This window comes from Perca fluviatilis, chromosome 11 (assembly GCF_010015445.1).
Source record: "Perca fluviatilis chromosome 11, GENO_Pfluv_1.0, whole genome shotgun sequence".
NCBI classification, from domain to species: domain Eukaryota; kingdom Metazoa; phylum Chordata; class Actinopteri; order Perciformes; family Percidae; genus Perca; species Perca fluviatilis.
In genome coordinates, this window is record NC_053122.1 from 6053698 (window position 1) to 6079603 (window position 25906).

Consider the following 25906-nt stretch of genomic DNA (forward strand, 5'->3'; position numbering starts at 1 on the left):
AACATAGGCAGTTTTCCTCCTGAAACACCACAAAGTGTTCATGTTTAGAATCAGTCAGTCTCGGCCCTTTCAACTTTCCAAATAAAATTGCTTTGTCACAGAGAAATGAGCAGAGTTTTCTATCACTTGTTGATTTTGACAATATACATTTTCTTTCTGCACTGAGTCAATAAAGAGGATTTTTTAAATTACTTTAAAGTAATGGCACACATAAGACAACAGGTAGTTGATTCTTTACATTTGGTTTCAAGTATGTCCACGTTTCATCAGAATTCAAGAAGCCAGAGACATTTTAACGTTTGTGTGAACAAACTGACACAGTGCGATACTATATCTTTTTATATGTGTCTTTGCTGATGTTGCTTAAGTCTGGACATGTCTTCACAGCAGATTACAAATGTGAAAACTGATGCCCAACACAAGAGGGCGCCTTCATCATGCTAACCAATGGTGTAGTGGAGGTTAAAGCTGGTGACTCACGTTGCCTGCATGTTTTACTTGAGAATATGTTTGATAGAAAACCTTTGTAATATGAATAGAAAAATGCATTTCCTGCAGAAAATGTGTGTGAATGCTGAAAAGCTATCAATCTAAAGAAGTGCAATACACACCTATTATAAAATCAGAAAAGGTTTGATAAAAAGCATGTAAATGAAATGGGAGAAGTAGCATTTCAAAATGGGATGGGTTAAAAGAGGATTTGAAGATTTTCTTCATTGAGTTACATTATAACTAACAGTTTTAAAAAGCTGAATATTTTATTACAACTAACATTTTCTTGTGCATTGAGTCCATAAAGCTCATACAGCTCATCAAATAGACAGACAACAAACCATAACCAACAGACAACAACAAGACCACCAAACCCTCCTTCCTCTCCACACAACCCTAATACACAATCCCAAATATCACCACATCATACACAGATAGCAAAGTGCAATGTCATTAGCACCAATGGACTATCAACAGTAAAGTGCATCATCATCAGTGGCGTTTTAGTATTATACCAACGTTCAATATTATTACCCAGAAAGGGTCAAGTTATTTTCCCCAATTTATTCAGTAGTGTAATGATGGTAGGAATGAATGATTTGCGAGCCCGGTTGGTTTGTAAAGACGGCACCCTATATCTTCTGCGTGATGGCAGCACCTCATACGCCTGAAACCCATCACCGCAAATAGCTTGTCCTTTCCTCACTACCCTAGCTTCGCAGTTTGTGGTCAAAGAACTTAACTGAAGTCCAGCAATCCTGCTGGCCATGTTAACTATCCGGTGTAATTTACTTTTATTCGTCACTGACAAAGACAAATACCAGACAATGGAGCAGAAAGTCAAAATACTCTCAACAAAAGAGCGATAGAAAAGGACCATCATGTCTTTCTCTACTCTGAACTGTCTCAGCTTCCGCATAAAATACAATCGCTGCAGACCCTTTTTATAGATGGCATCAGTGTTGGTGTTCCATGATAGCTTAGCATCTATTATTGTTCCTAAGTATTTATACTCCTCTACCACTTCAATCCCTTGCGCCTCTATAGTCATCTGCTGGTGGGTCGAGCCCCCACTTCTAAAGTCAAATATTATTTTTTTTAGTTTTGTTTGTATTTAGCAGAAGACAACTGGACCTGCACCATTCTATAAACTGATCTACCCAAGCCCGGTATTTGGTTTCATCGTTGTCCCGTATCAAACCTATGATCGCTGTATCATCAGCAAATTTGATTGTAACATGTTCCTGTGTGTTGCTCCTGCATTCATTTGTGTACAGGGTAAATAAGACTGGGGAGATTGTACTTCCTTGTGGAGACCCCGTGTTTGTAATAATAGGAGAAGACACAGCTTAATTTACACAGTGTGATATTACATCTATTAAAATGTCTCTTTACTGATGTTTGAAGTTTCATCATCTCTCCCTGCAGTGAATATCACAGGTTAAAAATGTGAAAACGAATGCCCAACACCAGAGGGCGCCTTCATCCTGCTAACCATGTAGGCCCCATTCACTGCAAAACACGCCCTGTTTAGGTCGGAGCTCAAACTACTTTCAGTTTTCAGGAAGTGAGACTCAGACAGTGCTGTTTTCACTGAGAGGTGAAATGGCGCAGAGAGGAGTTCAGCTGGACCGGGAAACCTTCTCTTGTGTCATCTGTCTGGATCTACTGAAGGATCCTGTGACTACTTCCTGTGGACACAGCTACTGTATGGACTGTATTAAAGCTCACTGGGATGAAGAGGATGAGAAGCAGATCTACAGCTGTCCCCAATGCAGGCAGACTTTCATACCGAGGCCTGTCCTGCTGAAAAGCACCATGTTATCAGATATAGTGGAGCAACTGAAGAAGACTGGACTCCAAGCTGCTCCTGCTGATCACTGCTATGCTGGAGCTGAAGATGTGGCCTGTGATGTCTGCACTGGGAGAAAACTGAAAGCCCTCAAGTCCTGTCTGGTGTGTCTGGTCTCTTACTGTGATCAACACCTTCAGCCTCATTATAACTCCTCTGCGTTTGAGAAACACAAGCTGGTGGAGCCCTCCAAGAATCTCCAGGAGAACATCTGCTCTCTTCATGATGAGGTGATGAAGATGTTCTGTCGTACTGATCAGCAGTGTATCTGTTATCTCTGCTCTGTGGATGAACATAAAGGCCACGACACAGTCTCAGCTGCAGCAGAAAGGACTGAGAGGCAGAAAGAGCTCGAGGTGAGTCAACAAAACATCCATCAGAGAATCCAGGACAGAGAGAAAGATGTGAAGCTGCTTCAACAGGAGGTGGAGTTTATCAATCGCTCTGCTGATAAAGTAGTAGAGGACAGTGAGAAGATCTTCACTGAGCTGATCCGTCTCCTGGAGAAAAGACGCAATGCTGTAAAGCAGAAGGTCAGATCTCAGCAGAAAACTGAAGTGAATCAAATCAAAGAGCTTCAGAAGAAGCTGGATCAGGAGATCACTGAGCTGAAGAGGATCTCAGACACAGAGGATGACAACCAGTTTCTTCAAAATTACTCCTTACTCGCACCAGCCGGTGAATCTACATCAAGCATCCATATCCGTCCTCTGCGCTACTTTGAGGACATGGCAGCGGCCGTGTCAGAATTCAAAAAGAAACTACAGGATGTTCTAAAAGAGCTATGGTCAACAACAGTGACTGAAGTGGATGTTGTACTGCCATATTCACAACAAGAGCCCAAGACCAGAGAAGAATTCTTGAAATATTCACTTGAACTCACACTGGATCCCAACACGGTGAACACATATCTGTTATTATCTGAGGGGAACAGGAAAGCAACATTAATGAGTAAGGAACAGTTTTATTCTAGTCACCCAGACAGATTCGCTACATGTTGTCAGGTCCTGAGTAAAGAGGGTCTGACCAGACACTGTTACTGGGAGGTGAGAGGGAGAGGAGGAGTTTACGTCGCAGTCGCGTACAAGAACATCAGCAGAGGGGGGAAATCGACCGATTGTAGATTTGGATTCAATGACAAATCTTGGGCATTGGATTGTGACAAAATCAGTTACACATTTTGGCACAACAAAGTCCAAACTCCCATCTCAGGTCCTCCATCTACCAGAGTAGGAGTGTACCTGGACCACGGCGCAGGTCTTCTGTCCTTCTACAGCGTCTCTGACACCATGACTCTCCTCCACAGAGTCCAGACCACATTCACTCAGCCGCTCTACGCTGGACTGTGGCTTTGTTTTGATGGAGGCACTGCTGAGTTATCTTAACTCAGATAGACAGACTAGGCCCGTAGCCATGCAGCCTAGTGGAAGGGGGTTTCGGTTCTTTCTATTGTTTAAAAAAGTGGACCTTTTTACAGTTTTCCCCTCATTTTGTAAGTAATTATGAGGTTCAAATACTTAATTTTGGTGAATTTGTATGCACTAATTTGTGCTGGATTAGCTTGTCCGCTGGTATCTTAATGAGCACCACCAAAAATATTTACTACGATGTTGTCAAATTGCTTACCAAAGATCACGTACCACCTTTTTCAGCCCTAACGCACGCACACATGCACGCACGCCTCAAGCATTTTGTTATGATTGCATGAAGTTAGTTGCGTGAATTGTTGATTGACATTAGACCACATGTGTCAAACTCGAGGCCCGCGGGCCAAATCCGGCCACTCGCAGATTTTGATCCGACCCGCATATCAATTCAGGTTCATAATACATTTTGGCCCAACTACTTTTTGTTGCTTTTATCTGTAGTTTTTATCACTTTTTTTCAGCATTTTTGCCACTTTTTCAGACGTTTTTTTCCCAATGTTACATTTTTAGGGACTTTATATCGACCAAGCTGTAAGTGAGAAGACTATATGAGACATGCAATAATACAATAAAAGATGTTTGACTTTTTTCGATTAAATAAAGCATGTCAATAACATGTACATGTCTGGCCCTTGATGTGATTCTTTTTTTCCAGTGTGGCCCTCTGGGAATGTGAGTTTGACACCCCTGCATTAGACGTTAGATTGTTCCATGTCGCGCGCCAGTTAACAAATTCACAGAAATGCTTTTGATTAGGGCTTCAGTTTGGTTTAGCTCTTTTTCATTTGACGAGGATTCAAATTGTTGGCAGTCGTTATTTTAAAAGACACACAAAAAACTAGTTAACACAAAAAAACAACTGACTTTCGGTTCGGTTCCCCCCCCCTGTCTACGGGCCTGACAGAGGTCATGGAGGCTATCACTGCTCACGGTGACGTTTGTTGACCTGAACTGTTATTTCTTCGCAAAAATGTGAATTTCTCCGTGCTCTAAATGTTTTTTGATGCATTTGTAGTTTCTTCTTTTTCCTCCACTGCATGTGTCTCAAGGAAGAAAGCACCAGACCTCCTTTATCCTCTATATATTCTCTTTTGTTAAGGAATCTATATCACATTCATTTGTTTGGCTGGCCAAAGTTGTTGTGGTTATTGTTGTTATGAGGTATGATAGAACTGTAATAATTCAGATTATTTTTCTCTTTTACATATCAAATCTGTACATGACATCATTGAACTGACCTTACTGATGGGATGTGTGAACAAACTCAAGGTTTTACATGATGAATAAACTAACATGAACAAAGTATTTTTCTTCTTGTCTTCATTCCAGGGGATCATACAACGCTGATGGAGAAAATGTTAAACTGATATGAGAGATTTTTGAGAGACAGGTGCATCACCAGCTGCTGTCTCAATGGAGGGTTAGAAGGGTTAGGGTTCATTCAGTATATCTATATTTATTCTGTTTTTCTTACTATATATTCTGTTAATACACTGCATATATCTACATCTATATTATTCTTACTACTAGTACAATGTCACTGCTATTACTTTGCACATATCTGTACATGTTGTTTGTACATTGTGCATTTTACATATTTATTCAGCTCTTATAACACTGCACTATATCTCTTGTCCTGCTATGCACCACCTGTCTATACTTGAATATCACATTGTATTTTCTGCTTTTCTTTGCACTTCTGGTTGGACGCAAACTGCATCATTTCTAAATCAGGGGTCTTCAATGTTTTTTTAAATTCCCCTACTACATATTTTATAAAATTAAGTTGCATATTTAACTGGGCCTACTATAAAAGCCTAAAGCCTTTATACATATACATTTTAGTGCATAGAAAACTAAGCTATAAAAAAATAATTGTTGGTATGATTTCATAAATCCTGTTTTAATATTAAACATACATGTGACAGTGAATCCTATAGGATGAACTGGATCTGTGGATCTTAGTGACTACCTTTCACAAATAGGCTGACTTACATTTGCTAATAATATGTTGAATTCATGTTAACACATTTACATTTTTGAAAGAAAATTCAAAAGTTGCAAAGAATCTCCCTTCATTCATTTTTCCAGATGAAGGTCTAGTACCAAATATGTTGCCTTCTATTAAATTTAATTTTTGAAAGTTAGTCTTTTGACCTACTTAACCCCCTCTGGTGCACCTGTCTCACCTTATAGATGGGCTTAGAAGTATTTTTCTGTACTTTTTAAAAATCAACAATAATTTGGAGCCTCCCCACCCCCACACCCTGCAGTAACTCTGAGGACCCCCTGTTGAAGATCTCTGTGTTACTACCAATTTCCAAAAAACAAAAGAAAAGCAATCATTTCTTGACTTTAGTTCCCTAAAAGAGGAACTCAAAATGACTTAAAGCCACTAATCATGATGTACTACACCTGGTGTTTTTATGATATATATTTAATTTTATAAAACATGTTCTTAATAACTAAAACATGCTGAGTCGACCTGAGTTAACCTCCACTACGTCTGTGATTAGCAGGAGGAAGGCGCCCTCTTGTGTTGTGCATCTGTATTTAAATGTTTCCATTCTAATTACTGGTCACACTTCAGTATCCTTTGTATTATGGTTAATTAATTTTACTATGTTATTTCATTACATATTAGTCAATCTAATTTCACGTCAATTACTTACTTACATTACAATATTTTTCGCACTATGGCCACCTCACTTTACTTTACTTTAAAATACTTTTTATATAATGCCACTTTACATTCATTCAGTACTTTTTGCACATTGTTTGTCGGTTGTAAAACTGCTGATGTAACAAGTGAATTTCCCCATTGTGGGATGAATAAAGTATTAACTAATCTAATCTAATCAGGGTTCACATTTTGATTTGTTGTGATGTTAACTTCACCAAATTAATTCTCACTTTTCCAAGTCTGTAATAAATCCACTTTTTTGACTCAGTGCACAAAGAAAAACGTTGGTTGTAAAAAGCAGCAAGTCATGAAAAAGATAGATATGGTTGTTATTTCAGTGTTAACTAGAAAAAAACAGAAGGGAGGGAGAGCCTGTATGGGGCAGAGGCAGTAATACAGGACATTAACAGTAATAATGCATTGTTTACATATCTGAATGGGCATTTGTTAAGCACCATTCCATTAAAATAGGACTGAACTAAAATAAAACGGCACATTTTAGTTCCTGGGTTTATTACCGAAGCATTTATTAGTAAAAAATGGGAAAATGTGAAAAATGACGTTGCAGTTCAAGATGTGCGCCCCCAAAAAATGTCTGCCTGTGCCACAAAAATTTTCAGTTAGGGACTAAAAAAAAAAAAAAATAATCCGTATACTCTCATATCACTGTCACATTTTCTCCTTCAGCTTTGTAATGATACCCTGGAATGAAGACAAGAAGAAAATACTTTGTTCGTGTAAATTATTGATCTTGTAAATTCAGTTTTGTTCACAAAACCAATATATTTGATTAAAATCTCAGCGATGTAAAAAAAATAAAAGGGAGAAGTGCCAGTTAAAAAAAAAACATTTACAAAAGTACTACTGAAAGTACCAGCCATAATGTTTGACTGCAACCTGATCTCTGTTGAGCAGACAACAATGAGCTCTAATCTATAATAATGTAGACAAAAATGGGTCTTGTTTGACAATTCAAAAACACAGAATTTAACCCATTGTCCGTTGACTGACTTCTGTCTATTTGAGTTTACTGAACTTGGCAGTGGCTCCACAAAAGAAAAACAGAAGGCCAGCGTAGAGAGGCTGAGTGAATGTGGTCTGGACTCTGTGGAGGAGAGTCATGGTGTCAGAGACGCTGTAGAAGGACAGAAGACCTGCGCTGTGGTCCAGGTACACTCCTACTCTGGAGGACACAGGACCTGAGAGGAGCGTTTTGACTTTGTTGTGCAAGAAACTATTTGAATAAGTGTCTAACGCCCAGGATTTGTCATTCAATCCAAATGCACATTCACGGAAGCTCACTCCTCTGCTGATGTCGTTGTACGCGACTGCTACCTGAACGCCTCTCCCGGTCCACTCCACCTCCCAGTAACAACATCCGGTCAGACTCTCTTTACTCAGGACCTGTCGACATCCGGTGAATCGGTCTGGGTGACTGGAACAAGACTGTTCTTCTATGAGCAATGTTGCTTTTCGGTTCCTCTCAGATAACAACATGTGTGTGTTTGCTGTGTTGGGATCCAGTGTGATTTCCTGCGAATATTTTAAGAATTCAGCTCTGGTCTTGGGCTCCGATTGTGGATTTGGCAGTAGGACGTCCACTTCGGTCGCAGGCGTCGACAGGTTTGTCCACAACTCGCTCACAGTGTCCTGTAGTTTGTCTCGGACTTCTGACACACCTGCTATCAAATAACCATAGTAGCGCATAGGACGGATATTGATGCTGGGTGAGTCTGTAGATTCACTGAGTGGTGACAGTGAGGAGTAGTTGTGTAGAAACTGGGTGTGATCCTCTGTGTCTGAGAGCTTCTTCATCTCAGCGTCTTTCCTCTTCAGCTCAGTGATCTCCTGATCTAGCTTCTTCTGAACCTTTTTGACTCGGCTCAATTCAGTTTTCTGCTGCGATCTGACCTGCTGCTTCACATCGGAGCGTCTTGTCTCCATGAGACAGATCAGCTGAGTAAAGAGATTCTCTGTGTCCTCCATTGCTTCATTGGCATAGCTATTGATAGCCTCCACCTCCCGTTGAAGCAGCTTCACATCTTTCTCTCTGTCCTGGATTCTCTGCTGGATGTTTTGTCGACTCCCCTCGAGCTCTTTCTGCCTCTCAGTCCTTTCTGCTGCAGCTGAGACGGTGTCGTGGCCTTTATGTTCATCCACAGTGCAGAGATAACAGATACATTGCTGATCAGTACGACAGAAAATCTTCATCACCTCATCATGAAGAGAGCAGATGTTCTCCTGGAGATTCTTGGAGGGCTCCACCAGCTTGTGTTTCTCAAACGCAGAGGAGTTATGATGAGGCTGAAGGTGTTGATCACAGTAAGAGACCAGACACACCAGACAGGACTTGAGGGCTTTCAGTTTTCTCCCAGTGCAGACATCACAGGCCACATCTTCAGCTCCAGCATAGCAGTGATCAGCAGGAGCAGCTTGGAGTCCAGTCTTCTTCAGTTGCTCCACTAAATCTGCTAACATGGTGTTTTTCCGCAGTACAGGCCTCGGTGTGAAAGTCTTTCTACACTGAGGACAGCTGTAGATCTGCTTCTCACCCTCTCCATCCCAGTGAGCTTTAATACAGTCCATACAGTAGCTGTGTCCACAGAGAATAGTCACCGGATCCTTCAGTAGATCCAGACAGATCACACAAGAGAAAGTTTCCCGAACCAGCCTAACACGTTTCTGTGCCATTTCACCTCGTGGCAGTGACTGTGAGTTTCTCCAAACACAAATAGAAGTCCGTGCTCTGACTCAACCAAAACTCAGGTCCTTTTGCTCCTTTCAGTTCCCACTTCAGCAGATCAGTGAGCGGGAAGCCAACGTGCTCAGCGTGGAGCTGGGAGCTGGCTGTGTTTGAGATGAGCAAGAAGAGGGAGGGGTTATCAGACTTTCATGCTTCCAGCAGGAGGAGGATTCTCTTAAAGGGACAGCGCAGGTTTCACTGGGTCAAGATTAGAACAAAAATGTAATTACATTTTCGGTGGGGACGGTGGGTACGCGTAGCCTACCTACCAGATTTCGTCATGAGTCATTTTGTACCCACCACTTTTTTTGAAAACCTCGAGCTCAATTTAGTTAAAAAAAAAGTCCATAACACATATAATTCTTGAGCGACAGATGCCAAAAAATCCACAACAATCTATCCCCACAGGGCAGGCACAGACACACACACACACACACACCGCGCTTGCTGGCTCGTGAGCCAGCAAGCTAACAGTAGCAGCAGCTAAAACACAAAATATTTCACATATCAGTGTCACCTTTTGGATCGTTTCAACACCGGGCGGGACGGGTTTGGCTTGTAACGCTAGCTACTAAAACGAGGCTGAGAGACAGGTGTGGGTGGGGACTGTCGGGGAATCTCCGCGACAGCGAGCCAGGACGTTCGATGCCGGTTGTGCAGCAGCAGAACATCTCCCAGCTGCCCGGAATTATCTCCCTTCTTCCTTTTCAGTAATCTTAACTTTTCGTTTTGGTGCTTAACTCACCTTTTGTCAGGTTAATTTAGCTAACCGTAAAGACAGACGCAACGCAGAGGGGAGAAATCGGCAGGGAGGAGATTTTCAGCATACAACCCGGTAGCGCTGCGGAGATGTAGCTAGCTAACTCTATGGATGGCCGCTGATGTGACCGGTGCCTGCTCTGATATGTCTCCGTTTCCGACGTTTAATTAAACTGCCGTTAGCGGTACGTAAGCACCAGGCACTGGAGATAAGTTCTGGCCGGGGGTTGCTGTAATAAAAGTAGCTGGCTGATAGCTGACTGGGGGCTAACGATAGCTACCTAGCTATATGTCCCGGGGCTGTTGTCAGCTGTCATTCCCGACTGAGTCTCTCTGCTGCCGGGGAGTGAGGCAGACAGACCGGGGTGTTCTAGCTGGCTAAATTAGCATTAGATTAATCGTCTATACAGCTAACGTTACTAGTGAAGTTATTCTTGGGTTAGCCCAGTCCTGTTAACTGTGGTCCGAAACAGTCATACTAAAGCGTGTTGAATGATGTTGTAACCTCATAATGTTACCCACAAAGCATTAGCATCAATGTTAGCTACTTGTCGATATTGAACTTTCAAAATAAATAAGGTATCTGTTGTATTACTGTGATAAAAAGTGGGATGTAATTAATCACAAAATGATGCTTTATGGCCAAAAAAAAAGCAGTATTACGGTTACAAGTATTTTTTTTCTGTGACATTGCATGATTTACAATTACTCCTGAACGTATCATCTTGGTGCCAGTGTTCAGACGGAAGTTAGATAATACACGAGTGAAAGGTTATATGACGCCACTGACGGGCGACTAAAGGAAACGTGCCTTGTCTGAAAATAAAATAACAGATTTCTCTGGGTTTGACATTTGGTGGAAACATTTGGGATAGTGTAAGAACACAACTCATAAAATATATACTAATATAGGTATGGTCATTTTTAGACATTTTAAAGCAGAAATGTTACATATTGTACCTTTAAGCCTGTCAAAAGAACTAAACCGAAATCCAACGATTAAGTTATCTCACAAAGCGTTTTCTTCTTCATTGGCGCATATGGCGAGGAAAAAGCTTGTAGCCTACCTAAACAATGATCAGTGATTACCAAATTTCTCTCTCATATTGCTCGTCATAACCACTGAAAACTGTCAAAAAATCTAACCAGAAATGTGGTGATGATTGATCGTTGTTTAGGTACATTAAACCACGTTAAGCTTTTTCACGTTAGGACTTATAAAGCCCATGAGAACCGTTGGGAGTCAACCCACAGCCGCTCCGCTGCCCTGCTGAAAATGGGAAGCAGAAACGCTTTCAGATAACGTCCTTATACTAATTGGACTTTGGGTTAGATTTGTTGACAGTTTTCAGTGGTTATGAGGAGCAATATTAGAGAGAAATTTGCTTATCATTGATCAATCACTGTTTAGGTACATTAAACCTCGTTTTTATTCATTAGTAAGCTACAGGACAGCGTCTTTCAAAACATGACCTGCGCAAAAGAGAAAAAAAGATGAATGCGTCATTGTACCCAGCACTTCTGGAAATGTAGTTCCTGATGATGCGTCTCTGTCCCCAGCACATTTCAAACCAAACTGACGCCCATGGGTATATATCTACATGTGGAGTTCATTCAATCATTTTGAGTTCACAACAATTAAAGCTTTCCGCAAAGATAAAAAAAAAAAAAATACTGGTTTTTATTTTCACATTTTTCTCTCTCACTTTTAACAGTGAGTGATCTTGAAGCATACAGTAGAGCTGCAGGTTTTAAAATGGGACTTCAAACCAAGCTTTGAACTCTTATATATGCACTAATACAACACTATAAGAGACATTAAAAATAAGAAGGCAATTAAGACTGGAAGCTTGTTTGAAAAAATTCTCATGTACCAGTGTTACATTTTACTTAATATGTACTACACTTTTCTTTTCTACTTTTTATTTATTTTCTACATGTATTTTTCTCTGTATATGCACCTCTGGTAGGCTATTGACTATTTGTACATGTACTGGCGATGTACCTATGTTCTTTAGTAAATAAAAAAAAAAAAAATTGAAAATGGGGTCCTCAGGAATGTAGTTGACCTTGTAGTTGCCTGATTGTATTGCTTTTTATACTGTAAATATCTGACGGTGGTGACGAATATGTGGGACACATTTTGAGCAACCACAAAATAATAGTAAATATTGTTCAAAACTCACTGTTTGTAGTTTTTAATACATATTACAATGTGCTCTTTCATGTGGTAAAGATATTATTCAATTCAATTATTACTTTTTGTTTTTTTTAATCAAGTTGAAATGATTATCTCCTATCCGAGGAAAACTGATTTTGTAGGCAATGGGCCAGCATATAGTCATTAAATTAATAAAAAATAAACCTATAAAAGAACCTTACATATGTGCAAAAGACGCCCTGATTATAACCTTGATTCTCTTTATTCATGAAAATGTTATTAATTTCCAACAGAATTAGCACTTTACTTAGTGGGACATATTCAGGAATCATTGAGTTGTTAAAAAGTGATGTAGGCTACAGAAGAAAAATAAGAGTGAATAAAAGAGAGAGATAATATCATGTATAATGTACAAAGTGTGCAGACACAACTTTATAAAAGCATAAACCCATAAAACCACAATCTTTCCCTAACGTAATCACACTGTAGTTTCCATGTGCTGATATTGTAGAAAACAAAGAATTGTTATATTCCAGTTTTGCAGAATGGTCTAATATTAATGTTCTTGTTTGGTGCTACATTTTCTCCATCTAAAAAACACCATTAATGGATTATTTTCCCCTTCGTTTGTTTTTGTGCAAACAACTACTGAGTAAAAGGCCCAGGAGTCCAGAACTATTTCCACAGCCTTTGTCTCTGTTACGGCCCTGACACACCAACCCGATAATCGGCTGTCAGACAGTCTGGTGAGGTCGGTGACTCGAGTCTGTCTGTTATAATCGGAGGGCGGGCAGTCGGACTCAATGACCCATCTGATTGGTGGCTTGCTAACCCGAAAATGGCGAGCGGGATGAGCTTGACTAACGCCTCTCAAATTCTGACGAAAATCTTTCAAACTGACCTTTGTCGATCTGAAATGAAGACAGATTCAGGAACTGCACGGCCTATTTCTAGCTTAAAACGTGACGCGTTTGTCGTTTCCGGTTTTCATTTTTTACAACAGCATTACACTGTTGTAGCCGGTTAAGGCGGAGCTGATTTGAACTACTTTATATACAATTAAGGATTAGTCTGGTGGTTCCTAACCTTTGTGTCAGGTCACAAAATAAATCGTTTGTAAGATGATTAATGGGGCAGGAGAGAAGGAAAAAATATAGTTTAGCTACACAAATTTGTGACGATATTATTATATCAATGTTATTAAACCATTATGAGTTAATAAACTATAAAATATACTTTCTAATTCAAGAATGTATTTAAATATAATTAAGATATGAAAAAGAATAACTATATGCCGAAATGGAGAAGACGCGTGCGGCATCTGTTTCACCCTCTGAGTAGCAGCTTCTAATGGAAAGTTTCGAGGAGGGGAAGCATATAATTTGCAAAAAGGGAAATACGGCTCGTTACCAGACAGAGAGAAAAAGCCCGACAGACAATAACGGACCGACTGAATGCGTAAGGATTTAAAAAGATTTACTTACTAGTCACTCCACATTTTTACAAAGTTGTACACTCTGTTTTAATTGCTTTTAATATGCTTGTTTTATGTGTTGGTTTTATTGTTGTATATCTATTGATGTGCTAAATGTGCTGGTTTTACTGTAAAGTGTCTTTGAGTAGCCTAGCATGTAAAGCTATATAAATAAAATGTTTTATGATTTAGCCTACTTTGCCTTAAAAGTGAGCAGAGGGAATTAATGTTCCTTGGGAAATTTAGGGACTGGGCTTAATTTCAAACCCTTATTCATAATGCGAGAATATGTTTTACAACCATATGCGCCAATCTCTATAAGCTATGTCTAATTCTAAATATCTTTCTACAATTAATGTTCATACGGAACAAACATGACTGGACAAAAACTAGAAAAAAGAAGTGACTTCAATACACACTGTAAGCATATCTGTAAAACAATGTATTAATCATGTGGTTTTTTTCTCTCTCCCGAGCTCCAAGCTGACAAGTGACAGCACCAAAATAAAAAGATTAGGAAGCAAGTCTGGCGTTCCCTGTGTGATGAATGTACACTACACTATAGAAGTTATTGGTCCAGTGATGTGAGAGTAATTGAGAAGGTTATCGAACCAAAGTAAGCTATAATACCTAATAAAAAAAACATTAGGCCTACGTATTAAGGAGTAACACAAACTATCCTTTATTAGAGAAGGACAAGCAACAAGAAAATGAAATCATGAATGTACCAGTCTGCCATTAATGTCATCTGGGAATATAGCTGCATTGTGCCAGTTTATCTCCGGTGCCAGTACAACCATTTCTAACCATCTAAACAACTGCAATAGTAGGACAAGTAATGCATGTTAATAAAAATAAAGCAGAACACATTCAAAAGACAACGGAATAACTGTTAAACACGTTTATTTCTGAATCAGAGCGGCAGCTGATTTAACACCATGGTTACTTGGCTGGGGTTTAATTCAACCTGCTTTTGTGCAACAAAAGTCAAAGCTAAATTCATCCAGGATAACATGAATACCCCGGCTTAATCCCTTATTCTGGTTTTGTGCGACAGCCCACGAGTTTGTTCCCACATCCCAAACAACCAATATGTTGACCAGAATCTCAGCCAAGTAAAAGAAGAATTAATTATCCCCTTTTTGTTCATGATCAAGATAATTACAGTTTAACAATTGCTCACAGGTCTACCAAACAAAATGAATGTAAATGTCATTGTAGATTTCTTTACAAATTTAGAAAAGCGGTGAGAAAAAAAAAAAATCTACAATAACGGGAACCTACAGCCTTAAAATGCATCGATACAAATATGAATTAAACATTTAGAGCACAGAGAGGTTAACATTTTCATGCATGAAAATGTCAGTTCAGTCCTTCAAGACTAAACAGGGTAGAAGTGTCTAGTAGTGTGTGAACTCAAACATTTACACAACAACTAATTCAGCAGAGTTACTTAAACAAATTCTGCTTAAGAGAACTCAACAGTGCTTCTATAACAGTAAAACCGAACTCCAGCGTAGAGAGGCTGAGTGAATGTGGTCTGGACTGTGTGGAGGAGCGTCATGGGTTCAGAGACGCATTAGAAGGACAGAAGACCTGCGCTGTGGTCCAGGTACACTCCTACTCTGGAGGACACAGGACCTGGGGCGTCAGCATCTCTACGGTTGTGGAAAAATATATATTTACCCCCTTCGTAAGAATATAACGCCCACGATTTGTCATTCCATCCAAAAACACTTAATTTCCTCCCTGATCTGATGATATCCTTGTATGCGACTGCTAAACACATGCTCCCCCCTTTATGCTCCACCTCCCAGTAACACTTGCCAGTCAGACCCTCTCTACCCAGCACCTGAGGCATAGTATCAAATCTGTCTCGATGACTGGAATATGGTTTTCTTTCTTGCAATAATGTTGCTTTTCTGTTCCCCTCGGATAACATCACACCTGGCCATGCAGAGTTTGGATCCAGTGTGATTTTCCTTGAATATTTTAACAATTCAGCTCTGGTCTTGGGTTGTGGATTTGGCAGTAAAACATCCACTGTAGGCACAGTCAGTGAAATTTTTGCCCATGTGTTATTAAGAACGTCAATTAGTTTAACGTGGGCTTCTGCCACAGCCTTTATCACGTCCTCAAAGTAGCGCACAGGCCGGATATCGATGCTGGGTGTAGATTCACTGAGTGGTGACAGTGAGGAGTAGTTGTGTAGAAACTGGTTGTGATCCTCTGTGTCTGAGAGCTTCTTCAGCTCAGCGTCTTTCCTCTCCAGCTCAGTGATCTCCTGGTCCAGCTTCTCCTGAAGTTCTTTGACTCGACTCACTTCACTTTTCTGCTGGAATCTGACATGATGCTCCAGAGCACGGCTTCTGTACTCCAGGCGATGGATAAGAACGTAGAAGATGTTCTGACTGTCCTCCGATTAGCAGAGCGATTGATAGCCTGCACCTCCTGTTGAAGCAGCTTCATATCTTTCTCTCTGTCCTGGATTCTCTGCTGGATGTTTTGTCGACTCCCCTCGAGCTCTTTCTGCCTCTCAGTCCTTTCTGCTGCAGCTGAGACTGTGTCGTGGCCTTTATGTTCATCCACAGAGCAGAGATAACAGATAAGCTGCTGATCAGTACGACGGAAAATATTCATCACCTCATCGTGATGAGAGCAGATGTTCTCCTGGAGATTCTTGGAGGGCTCCACCAGCTTGTGTTTCTTAAACGCAGAGGAGTTATGATGAGGCTGAAGGTGTTGATCACAGTAAGAGACCAGACACACCAGACAGGACTTGAGGGCTTTCAGTTTTCTCCCAGTGCAGACATCACAGGCCACATCTTCAGCTCCAGCATAGCAGTGATCAGCAGGAGCAGCTTGGAGTTCAGTCTTCTTCAGTTCCTCCACTAAATCTGCTAACATGGTGTTTTTCATCAGTACAGGCCTCGGTGTGAAAGTCTTTCTACACTGAGGACAGCTGTAGATCTGCTTCTCATCCTCTCCATCCCAGTGAGCTTCAAGACAGTCCATACAGTAGCTGTGTCCACATGGAGTAGTCACCGGATCCTTCAGTAGATCCAGACAGATCGAACAAGAGAAAGTGCCTAACACGTTTCTGTGCCATTTCACCTCGTGGCAATGACTGTGAGTTTCTCCAAACACAAATAGAAGTCCGTGGCTCAAACAAAACTCAGGTCCTTTTCTTCCTTTTTGTTCCCACTTCAGCAGATCAGTGAGCGGGAAGCCAACGTGCTCAGCGTGGAGCTGCTTTCTTATATACTGTCTATGGGAGCTGCCTGTGTTTGAGATGAGGAAGAAGAGGGAGGGGTTATCAGGCTTTCATGCTTCCAGCAGGAGGAGGTTTCTCTTAAAGGGACAGCGCAGGTTTCACTGGGTCAAGATTAGAACAAAAATGGAATTACAGTATATATATCTACATGTATCTATATATATATCTACATGTGGAGTTCATTCAATCAATTTTAGTTCACGACAATTAAAGCTTCCACTGCAAACTACAAATACAATACTATTAACAAGAGGTTGTTTTCACATTTTTCTCTCTCACTTTTAACAGTGAGTGATCTTGAAGCGTGCAGTAGAGCTGCAGGTTTGAAAATTGGGTCCTAAGGAATGTAGATAACCTTGTAGTTGCCTGATTTTATTGCTTTTTATACTGTAAATATCTGACGGTGGTGACGAATATGCGAATATGTGGGACACATTTTGAGCAACCACAAGATAATAGTAAATTCTGTTCAAAACTCACTGTTTGTAGTTTTTAATACATATGACAATGTGCTCTTTCATGTGGTAAAGATATTATTCAATTCAATTATTTATGGGACAGGAGAGAAGGAAACAATACAGTTTAGCTACACAAATTTGTGGCAGATATTATATTGATGTTACTAAACCATTATGAGTTAATAAACTATAAAATATACTTTCTAATTCAAATATAATTAAGATATGAAAAAGAAAAATTGTATGATCATTGAAAAAACGATGTAAAGATAATATTGTTTCTGAAGTTTTGGGAGTTTTTAAATTAAATGATATAAGGTTTTTAAAGGCAGATTCTGATTCCATATGTTTAAAGTTGACGTGTACGACAAAAAGGAAAATGAATGAAATAAAACAATACAATCTGAACTAATACAGACTTGTAGACATATACAGGCATTGTTGTGACGTGTGGCCTTCACATTCTCTTCAGTTTTGAGCAAAATTTGGATAGAAATCCAATATGTTTATTTGTATTGATAAAATAGTTTTTTGAACATTAAGTAAATCCTGGTTCACAGCTAAGCTCAGACAGCTCAGGGGGGAAGAAGCATTCAGGAGTGGGTGCAAGGCTGTTACAGAAGCTCAACGACTGTACTCGGAGAAACTCCAACAGCCAACGACTCTGCTTGTGTCTGAAAGGGTCTCAGAGAGATCAACAATGGCCAACCTTAAGTCCCCCCAACTCTACTAACGGCTTGTGCATGTCTAATGAATGAGTTCTATTATCGTTTCAATGGGACAGTCCTGACACCAACGAGGAGAGGGATGTAAACAGGACTTCAATAGACAGAAGAACCCCCACGAGATGATCAAGGTTCCCGATAGGACAAAGCAGGTTCTGAGCTGCTAGGGCGGCTTAATGGAAATGTTATCAATGAAAATGATGATGCACTTTCCTGTAGGGCTGCACGGTATGAGGAAAATATTTAATTGCAATTATTTTGACTGATATTGCGATTGCGATATGATTCACGATATTGGAGGGAATCATCGTTTTTGTATCATTATTCTCATTTTCATTGAAAATTATTAACATTGAAAGAAATTAAAATGATTATAGTGTGATTTTTTGCAAGGATCTGTACCAAATAGTCTGTAGGATGGGATTTGTGGGCCTTGACGTCTCTGCAGCACCACAATACTTAAATCAGAATGGTTTGACACACATTTTGCCATTAACAAATATTGCGCCCCCTGCAATTTGGATATTGCACTAGTTCATATTGCGATTTCAGTACAATTGCGATTAATTGTGCAGCCCTACTTCCTTCGCAGCCTTTTTCTTTCTAAGAGCCTTGCGTTTTTTTGCAGGAGCGCGCTAAACAACTTGAGGAAGAGAACAGAACAAAAAACAACGATGTTTTACTTCACAGCAGAATAACAGTAGGGTGAGGATGGGTGATGTCTATGATTCATCAACAAAAAGACGTAACTGGTCTGATCGAGGCATCTTTAACTAAAAAAGGCAGTGCAGTGTGCCTTGCCTTTTGCAACCTGCGCACACAATCTGGTTGATCAGGGCCTGATGGGGCAGGAAAGAAGGAGAAAACATAGTTTTGCGAAACAAACACAGTCTGTGTTCTCTTTTCCATCTCATCAAATACCGGTGCTTTGTCACAGCCCTCTAGGGCTGATGAAAATCAGCTCAAACCCTGAAAACTTGCATCAGTCGATCCTGACCTTTGACCTTCTCTGAGAAGTCACAGGTCAGGATCTGATGTTTATTTCGAGAACAGTTGAAGGCATGCACACCACAAAACCAGCTTTGAAATAATTTAAGTACATTTTGGATCTTTTCCTTAAAAATCTTAATCTAATCTAAATAAAACCCTTAAATGCTCCTAGTTGGAAGGTCAGCAGTCTTTACTTTCTGGTAAACTTTGAAATTTTTTAAATTTAGCTTTCATTTAAAGCTTAAGTGCGTAACGTTTTGATATTAATGAACGTCCGTTACATTCAAGCCATTGCCAAATGAGTTGCTACAAAGCTAATTCAGACTATCAGCTCCACACAACTCTCTCTGGATTTCTCATTATGGCTATGTTCAGAAGATTGTGGCGTCCGGGGAGTTTCCCGCTCAGAAACTCGAGTCCATCATGTTTTTTTTAATCCTCCGTGTCCTCCTTGGTTACTAGCAAGTGGATGCGCCAACAGTTTTGTTGTCATTACTTAGAATTCCTCATGGGGACAGGCCCGGATTGGCTAATCGGGAGCACCGGGAAAATTCCCGGTGGGCCGGTCTGTTTTTTTGGCCGCGAGGGCCGTTGTTGTCATTGAAATATTGGTTGAAATATGGATACATTTTTATTTATTATTTTACCGCAGCCCCACTCTTTTTTTATTTAATATTTTCTGGCAGAGTTTCTGCAGGTTAATGAGGACGTGATTATCTTTTGACTCTCTGGCCCCGCCCCTGACACGGCACCTTGCAAGTTGCTCAAAATAAAAAAAGTCAGTAAAAATGGATAACAGGAAGCGCAAAGGCGGCGCTGAAAAAGCCAGAATAAAAAAGAAGAAAGCTTTGGAAACTGACGCGGCCAAATGTTCAAAAAGCTGAGCACATTTTTCCTCAAAAAAACAAATGAAGACGACGAGGCCGGTAAGTAAGCTAACGTTAAGGTAGTTAGGAGCAGTGCAAGATGCTAGCAACCGTGCAAAACAACGTTGTCTGCAAACCACCGTTCATGTATCAAACCTTTTCTTGTAGCTCTTCAGCAGCAGCCGTCTCTAGTCCGGTTTGCTGCTAACAGTGAAGAGCAAGGCCCGGTAATGTTACCAAGCTCCAGTCATGAGCCCAACACACCAGAATGGGCAGGTAGGATTGTCATTCAGAAGAACTAATAGTAATGAAGAGCCCTGCTCAATGAAAAATGCCCTGAGATAATTAATGATACCTGATGATTCAGCAATACATTAATGAAACTGACTTGACTTGATTTGAAAGCTTTGTAAAAAGGGGATATTTGTGGTGAAAAATAAATGTAAACAATTTAATTTAGTGTCAGAAACAGAGCCAGGACCCAGTTGTGAGGAGACTAATGCTCTCACTGTGAAAGACACAGGTAAGCTGCTGTTGTACCATAGTGTGTGAATAAGCAAACATTATCACTGAAAAGAATGCTTTTCTTACTTAGTATCTTACTTGTTTCCAGTTCAAATATCAAAATATTCTTAATTCAAGATACATTTACTAGACAAGTGAAATGGCATAAGAAATTATGTCTTGTTTTCTGGAGAAAAAAAAACAACTAACAATTAAGTGATTTTGTTTTTTTTGTTGTTGCTTAAAACAAGCTAAATATAAAAGAATTATTTTTCTTAACCCATTGGCAGATAATGTAGCTTGTTTTAAGCAAAAAATCACTTAATTTTGAGGTGTTTTTTCATACTTGTTTAGTAAAAATGCAAATAGACTTATATTCTGAGATTTTAATTACATTATTTTAATATAGTCAGTTGTGAACTAAAGTGGGCCGGTCTAAGGCATGAAACTCCAGGGCTGAAAATGAGTCCCAGTCCGGCCCTGCATGGGGACGACAGAAACTACGCACTATAGCTTTAAACAGGAAAATACTCATTGAGATTAAAGGCTGTTTTATACTTCTGCGTAAAATCTACACCTTTGCTACGTACATAGGTACGTGGAGACACGAACCTACGCCTGTACCCTACGACGTAGCCTGACGTGCACTTCTCAAAAAATTTAACTACACGTCGCGGCGACGCACGTCGCTTGGCTGAGGTTTGGTAGCGTTGCGTTTCCCACCCGACTCATTTCCTGGTTCTCCTTTTTCATAACACTGCAACTACAATCATTAAAACGTCTCAGATTAACAATGGCTGATGGATCATCCATAATAAATACAGACATGCATTTTTGGATAAATACATGTACTGAAATTTTTTTTCTCAAATTAGTAAGTACGCTGTGACCGCTTGTGTTGTGATGCGCTGTTCTGCTCACATTAAACATTTTTTCCGTTGTTTTCATTCCGCCATATGCGAAAACAATTACTTCCATCGCAAGTCTTACTTAATCATACTTTTTATAAACAGCTTTAAGAGCTCTGTGGAAATGCTATAATAGACGATATCAATCTTTCTTTCTTAGTTCTCAAGATCATTAAAATTGTTTTGATTATGAGAAGGAACAGAATAACTAGACAACGAAAAACTGAGACTTGCTGCTCTTGCTTCCCTTGCAAGGTGTCATCTGAAACTGAAAAGACGAAGATGATGGAATACCTTTACATTTATATTTAAAATATATATATTTCAGACCACACCCTCCTGGAAAAATTTTGCCACAATTTCGTTTTCATAAAACATACAGTCACACCTTGTCACAATGCATTTAGTTACATAGTTAATGTCATGACACAGGTATCAGTTTAATGAATGTATTTACAGCGTGAACAACCATCTCAGAATTATGCATTGAACCCCAAAGTTCCTGACGTGACCCGTGATCAGACCTCCACTTCCAGACCTCGCAGTAGCCTATCTTGTTTACATCACCATCATCGGCCCCAAAAGATAATATAAAGACTTTACAATCGATATGTCTCCAGTGCTTTGTAACTCCCAATGTAATAGCAAGTTTTTACACCATCTATTTTTAACTTGGCTGCGGTGCCAATGGCACCTAATGTACGGAAGAGGGCTACCTAATGTTAACGAGCTGGGCGGCAAGCCCTGACTCGTGCAGTAATGGCGTAGGCATTACATTCACAATTTATTGCATACATTGGTAAAACAAACTTCCTTCAGCGCACTGCATAATGGTATATAGTGCTCAGGTGATTATTGTCCACTACTTTTCATGATGTATTGTGGGATACTTTGAGTCTGCTATATATGGTATTATAATTTTCACTGTACATTTTGACAGCTATACAAAATGGCGAAGTGAGAAGTAAGAGATTTCTGTCACAGGAATAGTCTGGTCCGTCTGCTCTGCAAGGGTTCTGTCTCTTGAACAGCCTGTTAACGTCCCTCTCCAGGATGGAGAAAGTTGACGTTGGTGTCAGAACTGCGCCATTTTCTTTCAAAACGACAGTAAAACTCATTTAGGTCGTTGTCCGTGCATAAGTCGTTAGTGGAGTGGGCGGTTTCAGGATGGCAGTTGATCTCGTTTGCTGAGAATGGCTATTGTAGTTTCTCAGATGATGGTATGTCTGTAAAGGTTCTCCATCATCCAGGTCATGGTAGTTCTCTGTGACAAGCAAAGGCAACTGGACTTGCTAAAATGATCTTGAAGACGTTTCGCCTCTCATCCAAGAGACTTCTTCAGTTCTGAGAACTGACGGTGGTAGAGTTGGTGGTTCTGAGACTTGAAGAAGTCTCTTGGATGAGAGGCGAAATGTCTTCAAGATCATTTTAGCAGTCCAGTTGCCTTTGCTTGTCACAGAGAACTACCAGGACCTGGATGATGGAGAACCTTTACAGACATACCGTCATCTGAGAAACTACAATGCGAAATGTGTTCAAGAAATTCTAAGCAACTCCATTTGCCTTTGCTTATCAAAGAGAACTGGGAGTTCAGTTGTTTAACTTCTCTCACAGCCTAGCCTATCCTGTACTTTGGCTCTTCAAACCTGTCCATGTCCCCATTCTTGTTTCTTTATCGGATTGATTCTTCCTTTTCTGACCTTATCTGTCTGAGCTTGCTGTGAACCAGAGTTTACAAAATATACAACACATCTGCAACATTAGCTTTGTATGATACCCTGGAATGAGGACAAGAAGAAAATACTTTGTTTATGTTTGTTTATTGATCATGTCAACCTTCAGTTTGTTCACACATCCCATCAGTAACGTCTGTTCAATGACTCTATTTCAATGGTTTCGTGTACAGATTTCCCCCATCCACATTTACAAGGAAGAAGTGCAACCTAAAGAAACAAAACTCAAGCATTTGCAGAACAACTAATGAGAATATGTCAAATGACAACCCACAATGTTTGATTGATTTGATTGACAGCTGATCTCTGAGCAGTGAAGAACATCTCTTAGCAATGAACATGGACATAAAATGAGTTTCAGAATTAAAACACTGAATGTAACCCATTGTCTGTTAAATGACTGTCTATTTGAGTTTACAGAACTTAGCAGTGGTGCCACAAGATAAAAACCAAAGTCCAGCATAGAGCGGCTGAGTGAATGTGGTCTGGACTCTGTGGAGGAGAGTCATGGTTTCAGAAACGCTGTAGTAGGACAGAAGACCTGCGCTGTGATCCAGGTACACTCCTACTCTTGCGGTCAGAGGAACTGAGACGGGAGTTTGGACTTTGTTGTACAAAAAACTTTTTCTGTTACAATCTAACGCCCAAGACTTGTCATTCAATCCAAATCCACATTGACCCGAGCTCCCTTCTCTGCTGATGTTCTTGTATGCGACTGCTACATGAACTCCTCTTTCTGTCCACTCCACCTCCCAGTAACAACGTCCAGTCAGACTCTCTCCACTCAGGACCTGTCGACAATCAGTGAATCTGTCTGGGTGACGAGAATAAGACTGTTCTTCTATGAGTAATGTGGCTTTTCGGTTCCCCTGAGATAATAACAGATGCCTGTTCACTGTATTTGGATCCAGTGTGATTTCACATGAATATTTTAGGAAGTCAGCTCTGGTCTTGGGCTCTCGTTGTGGCAGTAAATCATCCACTGATGAGATGTTTGTCCATTTTTCTCCCAGAATGTCTTGTAGGTTATCTCTGAATTCTGACACAGCCGCTGTCACATCCTCAAAGTAGCGCAGAGGCCGGAGATCTTTACTGGGTGAGTCTGTAGATTTACTGAGTATTGACAGTGAGGAGTAGTTGTGTAGAAACTGGGTGTGATCCTCTGTGTGTGAGAGCTTCTTCACCTCAGCGTCTTTCCTCTTCAGCTCAGTGATCTCCTGCTCCAGCTTCTCCTGAAGCTCTTTGACTCGACTCACTTCACTTTTCTGCTGGAATTTGACCTTCTGCTTCACATCAGAGCGTCTTTTCTCCATGAGACGGATCAGCTCAGTGAAGATTTTCCCACTGTCCTTCACTGCTTTATCAGCAGAGCGATTGATAGCCTCCACCTCCTGTTGAAGCAGCTTCACATCTTTCTCTCTGTCCTGGATTCTCTGATGGATGTTTTGTTGACTCCCCTCGAGCTCTTTCTGCCTCTCAGTCCTTTCTGCTGCAGCTGAGACTGTGTCGTGGCCTTTATGTTCATGCACAGAGCAGAGATAACAGATACAGTGCTGATCAGTTCGGCAAAACATCTTCATCACCTCATCATGACAAGAACAGAAGTTATTTTGGAGATTCTTGGAGGGCTCCACCAGCTTGTGTTTCTCAAACGCAGAGGAGTCATAATTATGAAGCTGAAGGTGTTGATCACAGTAAGAGACCAGACACACCAGACAGGACTTGAGGGCTTTCAGTTTTCTCCCAGTGCAGACATCACAGGCCACATCTTCAGCTCCAGCATAGCAGTGATCAGCAGGAGCAGCTTGGAGTCCAGTCTTCTTCAGTTCCTTCGCTACAATGGTTAACTTTCTGTTTTTCAGCAGGACAGGCCTCGGTGTGAAGGTCTTCCTACACTGAGGGCAGCTGTGGATTTTCTTCCCATTCTCTTCATCCCAGTGGCGTTTAATACAGTTCATGCAGTAGCTGTGTCCACAGGGAATAGTCACCGGATCCTTCAGTAGATCCAGACAGATCGGACAAGAGAAGGTTTCTCGGTCCAGCTGAACTCCTGACTGTGCCATTTCAACTGGCAGTGACTGTGTCCGCTAGTCTGTGTTCTGACTTAAATATAAACTCTGTCCTTACTCTGTTTACTAATTAGGTCCTATCAGCTCCTGTTCACACGTTAGTTACAACCATTTCTTACATTTGCATATTAATGAGGGGGAGGGAACAAGTGGACAGTTGTTTGAGAGCAGGAAGAAGAGGTAGGGGTTAGCAAGCTTTCATGCACTCCAGCATTAAAGGGGCAGTGCAAGTTTCACTGTTTTTGAACATGCAGTGAAGATAAGAACAAAAATGAAATTATATATTGACATGGGGAGTCATTTCAATTGCTTTCAGCTCCCAGCACTTGAAGCTAACACTGCAACGATAAGCAATATCATTTATAAAAGAGTTTTTAATGTTCTCTCTGGAAAGGCAGCTCCTTCACATCCCAGCACTTTTTTAATATGTTGTTACAAAGAACATACATAACCAAGAAAAGAGAATGGAATAAAATAGATTATATATATATCAAGGACAAAGCAATTTATAAAATCTGAATCACACTGGAGTTGCCATGAGCACATATAATAGCATAAAGAACACATTGCGAAAAGATTAAATCCTTGCATTACTGTTTTAAATTCAATTTAATAGTGTCTTAAACAGAACCATCTCTAAAAATCCATACTAAAATAAGGTGGAAAAGCTTGAAAGTGAGTCTTGAACAAAGCATCAGATTATCCTCCCATTTTCTAGCAGCATGACGATCAAATCTCAACCTTTGTTTTATATTTAGGGCAGTAAGTTGTGATTAATGTCATTGTTG

The 25906-nt window shown here is 40.3% G+C and overlaps 3 protein-coding genes and 1 pseudogene across 3 annotated transcripts; 1 reads left to right on the forward strand and 3 right to left on the reverse strand.

Moving 5' to 3' along the window:
* Positions 1-2060: 2060 nt before the first annotated feature.
* LOC120568059 (tripartite motif-containing protein 16-like) lies at positions 2061-3787 on the forward strand. The gene has a single exon (XM_039815251.1). The coding sequence runs from the start codon at positions 2098-2100 to the stop codon at positions 3727-3729; it is 1632 nt and encodes a 543-aa protein (XP_039671185.1). The 5' UTR covers positions 2061-2097; the 3' UTR covers positions 3730-3787.
* A 3240-nt stretch (positions 3788-7027) lies between these two features.
* Positions 7028-9295, reverse strand: LOC120568053 (tripartite motif-containing protein 16-like). The gene has a single exon (XM_039815247.1). The coding sequence runs from the start codon at positions 9143-9145 to the stop codon at positions 7472-7474; it is 1674 nt and encodes a 557-aa protein (XP_039671181.1). The 5' UTR covers positions 9146-9295; the 3' UTR covers positions 7028-7471.
* A 5262-nt stretch (positions 9296-14557) lies between these two features.
* LOC120568058 lies at positions 14558-16700 on the reverse strand (annotated as a pseudogene).
* A 6753-nt stretch (positions 16701-23453) lies between these two features.
* LOC120568672 (tripartite motif-containing protein 16-like) lies at positions 23454-25140 on the reverse strand. The gene has a single exon (XM_039816327.1). The coding sequence runs from the start codon at positions 25110-25112 to the stop codon at positions 23454-23456; it is 1659 nt and encodes a 552-aa protein (XP_039672261.1). The 5' UTR covers positions 25113-25140.
* Between the last annotated feature and the right edge of the window lie 766 nt (positions 25141-25906).